This window comes from Hemitrygon akajei, chromosome 22, assembly GCF_048418815.1.
Source record: "Hemitrygon akajei chromosome 22, sHemAka1.3, whole genome shotgun sequence".
In the NCBI taxonomy this organism is placed as follows: Eukaryota; Metazoa; Chordata; class Chondrichthyes; order Myliobatiformes; family Dasyatidae; genus Hemitrygon; species Hemitrygon akajei.
The window spans coordinates 36,723,819-36,728,167 of NC_133145.1; the positions used below are offsets into that span (position 1 = coordinate 36,723,819).

The following is a 4,349-nucleotide window of genomic DNA, read 5'->3' on the forward strand; positions in this document are numbered from 1 at the left end:
ACGTACTCTTTTCATCTTAATCCTTTGGACATCTTGAGTTTAATTACTTCATCCTTCAAAATTTACAGGAAAATGAAGTAGTACAAAAAATAGGAAAATAATAAATAACCATGACTGAAAAACAACCAGTATGCAAAAGACAAATCATGCCAGTAATATAAAAATAAATAACTAAGGAAATAGTGGTCTGGCTGTTGGGAGTCCTTGATGATGGATGCCACTTTCTTGTACTAGCACTCCTTGTAAATGTATTCAATAATTGGGGAAGACTTTGTGATGGAGTAGGCCACCACTGTTGTGGATTTTTTTCCATTCCTGGGCATTTCTTCCCCCCCCCCCCCCCCCCCCCCCATACCAGACTGATGAATCCAATGAGTTTACTTTCCACTGAGCATCTGCCAAATGTTCTCAAAGTTTGGATGACATGCTGAATCCACACAAATTTCTAACGGAGATGCTGTCATACCTTTGTGATGGCAATGAAGTGAAAGCAGCCAAATCCTTAAATTTGGAATTCCCCTTAAATTTCTCTAGCGTTTCAAGTTCTCTTTTCTTTAACCCTTTAAGTTGCTTCTTAATTATTTTGATGGTCACCTAAACTAGTAACTCCTTTATTATTTAGTTTTCTATAAGGGCCCACGACAGCACCCCTATAATGTGTTGCTGGATACTAGAAGAAACATCATAAATGTTGATTTCATTGGTTATGCACAACATTGGGTCGCGACAGGCCTGTTCCGCTCCTGCTCTATGCAGTAATTAACTGAAGTGGTACTTGGTTTTGCGTCATTGCATGTTTAGTGTCCCTCGGTGTGACTCCATATGAAACCGCACCCCTCCCCGTTTTTATTACAACGTTTTAAGGTTAACACTGAAAAATATGTGAATGTCTTATCACAAAAGTTTATATTTCTGTTTAATTAACTGATGCACGTTGTTTTAGCTTCAGGTTACCTGTATTGTGCATGGGGAGAAATGATTGCCGAATCACGTATTCTGCAGTAAAATATTGTAGTTTATTGATGGTCTGCCTTTTAATTTCTTTTCTCTTGTTCCTATTTGTGTGGAAGAGGGTAGGCACTTAAATGATTCGCTTCATTTTGAAGATGCCATTAAACTTGTTTAGGTTCTCGCCCTGTACTCTGCTCTTCCGCAGGTGCGCTTGATGGCTCTTGTTCAGCTATGACGGGGCCGCTTGATACTCTAAAATTAAATATCGGTAGGAAACAGCAATCCGCCGATCTGGGGCGTTGAAAAACAAACATTAAATAGCCAAAAGAGGGCGCTATGAAACGCATTTCCTGAGATAAAAAATCAACATAAATCACACCTAGGAGGTGGAGAAGGGGCGCTATGGGCAATTGAAGGAGCGGAATAACAAAGGGGGGGGGGGGGGTTTGAAGGTGGAGTGCCTTCCCAATAGAGAAAAGCCTTGTATAGATATTTTCCTCTCACAGTAACTACGTCTTTAAACCCAGCGTTCTGCACATGGCAGCGAATATAATCATTCGCAAACGTTTTAAGTTAGACCAAGTATTTAATACACAATTTGCTATGCCCCAATATCATAACTTAGCTGGTGCCTTAGACCAGTTGGACACTATCCACAAATCAAACTTGGCATGTTTTTGAGTATATTCTCTTAGAGCCGACATACAAGTCGGAGCAAATGCTTCATATTCCCTCAGTATAGCAAATTAATTTGCGTCTTTGCAATATGCATCTCCATAATAATCGGAGCCCAACGCCACACGCTTCTGTCTGTTATCTGTATTCCATAAAAGATTAAATCCTAACCTCCCAAACTACCGAGGCTCTTGCCTACAGAATACCCACCATCCCTGGTCCTTTTTGTTCGCTTGCGCTTTGCCTCATAAAATCTTAATCATATCGGCTTTTAAACGTTTCTAAATGTCACCTCTTAGGCCAGTGAGCCTGTTTTAGGGATTTTACCCCCACTGTAATTTGTTTAAAGAAATTCGGTTGCTAGAAGACGAAATCAACTATTCTATAACATTATCGAATTAGCGGTATAAGTGTATAATCGTCGGATGTAAGCGATAGCTGAAAATAAGTCGAAACGTCAGAAAAATAAACATGCAAAATACATAATATATACAAATTGTTCTGCATATAGTTATTTATTCTACTTTATAAAATAAGTACAAAATAATATGGATTTTCGGTAACAGTGTAACATCAAGATTCGGTAACTTGGAAGTACAAATAAATAGTAACACCCCGTTGGCAAACAATGCAGGGATATGAACTCTGTAAACAAAGCTATCAGGCTGTACCGTTACAGCAGGTCGAGGACTGATCAATATATCTGAAGCAACTAGTGTTAGATCATAAGATCACCGATACAAGCTTGAAATGGAATTTACCTTAAAATATACATCAATTGGTTCCATTCAGTATCTTCATTAAAGGGAAATGTCAACGCAATTAAATTAACAAATAAATACAGACTGTTTTAGATATGCCACGAATGCTCGCCTTCACTTTTAAGCACCTATAAAGTTCTCTTGCACAGTTCTTTCCAGTGTGGAGACGGAGTCCTCCAAGCTCTGCTCTGCAAGAAGCGCTGGCGTTTAACAGCCTCTTTGATCGTGTCGATAGAAAGTCTGCTCAGCCCGAGACTGGGGTCTAGGAGATGATGCAACTGTTGGTTTTGTTCATGGGGGGTCTGGATTTGTTTCCCGTTGGAAAAGTTTCCCGTCTTCTCCGCAAGGCGGGACTCAGGCGGCTCGGCAAGTTGGCCTGTTGCAGGAGTTCCCGGAAAACTTCCGCAACATTGGCGTTGTCCTTAGCCGAGGATTCCAGGTACCGGTTGTTCCACTCCAGTTCCACGAGAGACATGACCTCCTCGGTCGACACCTGCCTCTCGCTCAGGTTGTCTGTCTTATTGCCTATCACCACAATCGGAGTGTATTTATCTTCCTTGATGTCTAGGATCTCGTCCCTCAGGGTCCTCACAGCTTGGAAAGAGTCAGCATCGTCCACGGCGTAGACTAGGGCGAAGGCATCGCTAGTCTGGATGGAGAGCTTCCTCATCGCCGGGAAAGAGTAGCTGCCACTCGTGTCCATGATCTCGATTTTGATTTTCATTGCCCCCACTTCGTACTCTTTGCTGTGAAGTTCGTCTACTGTCCGCTTGTACTTCGACTCAAAGGTATCGAGTAAAAATCTCCGTATCAGTGAAGTCTTCCCCACCCCAGCTGCCCCGAGGAAGACCAGCCGGACTTGATTCTTTTCTTTCACTGCAAGAGACATCGTGGTGGCTTTGCAAACTTCTCAAGTAATGCAAAAAGCTTGCTTCTGCTGGACTAGACTTCTCCGCCTCAGTTAACTCAGATGAATATCGGCAGTGCGGGTACAGAAGCCAAGTTCAAGCGCTGGTACCAGTGCCCTCGCCTCCAGCTCCAAGCGTCTACTCTACACTCCGCATCGCCAGCTCCGCCTTTATCAGGGATCCGAGCTCGGTGACGCTGCCCTGTGCCAGCCCTGCTCCAATCAGGGCGTCACAGGCTAATTAGCAGCAAGAAACACCGAGTTTCCCGAAAGTCACTGTCACGTATTTGGCTCAATTTGCCCGCATGTTGATTCACTCCGACTGCAATTAGTCACATAGCTCTGTGACGTTCCATCGAGACCCATAACAGAAAGAAGGATAGCGCTTAAGAAGTTCAACAGCCTTCTCAAACCCAGGTTGTTTCTGGAGGGACATTAAACAAATACAACAATGTTAGTAAATAACCCCAGCGATAAAGTTTCATTCGATGTAAAAATTCTATATTCCTCTTCCACCATTCACTCCGATGTGACTAATTATGTTTCATCTCCATTTGCTTTGCCTGCTTTGATAATAAAACAATATTAAGTTTCAAATAAATGATCTGATGAGTAACTTTCCCGATTTCTATCACTTTAATTCCTTAAAGGCTTGGCTCTAATTTTGGGGTACGCTCTTTGTCTTGTATTTCCTGCTTATACATTGTTTTGTCATTTTAAGTATTTTGTTTTGAGTGCCTCACGTACAAGTGTCTCAACTGTGTATAAACCAATTTTAGGCAAATTTCTTATCAATCAACTTCTGTTACTCAACCTTTTCTTAATGAAAATTTTACAGTATTACACGACAAAGGTCAACGTTAAAAGTAAATCATTTTCAAAGTACATATGCATTACCATACAATACCTAGAGATTCATTTTCTTGCAGAAATTTGGAGGGAAAAATATTACCATAAACAAAGACTGCCAACCAACCATTGTGCAAAAGAAAACAGATTGTGTAATTAAAAACAATATTGAAAACATGAGTTGTAAAGAGTCCTTCAAAGTTAGT

At 41.3% G+C, this 4,349-nt stretch overlaps 1 protein-coding gene across 1 annotated transcript; it reads right to left on the bottom strand.

Moving 5' to 3' along the window:
* Nucleotides 1-2,114: 2,114 nt before the first annotated feature.
* Nucleotides 2,115-3,872, bottom strand: rasd4 (rasd family member 4). The gene has a single exon (XM_073026009.1). The coding sequence runs from the start codon at nucleotides 3,274-3,276 to the stop codon at nucleotides 2,650-2,652; it is 627 nt and encodes a 208-aa protein (XP_072882110.1). The 5' UTR covers nucleotides 3,277-3,872; the 3' UTR covers nucleotides 2,115-2,649.
* Nucleotides 3,873-4,349: the final 477 nt, after the last annotated feature.

What these genes read in the sequence shown, in the direction of transcription:
- rasd4 (XM_073026009.1), bottom strand. Translation starts at nt 3,276, where the DNA reads ATGTCTCTTGCAGTGAAAGAAAAGAATCAAGTCCGGCTGGTCTTCCTC.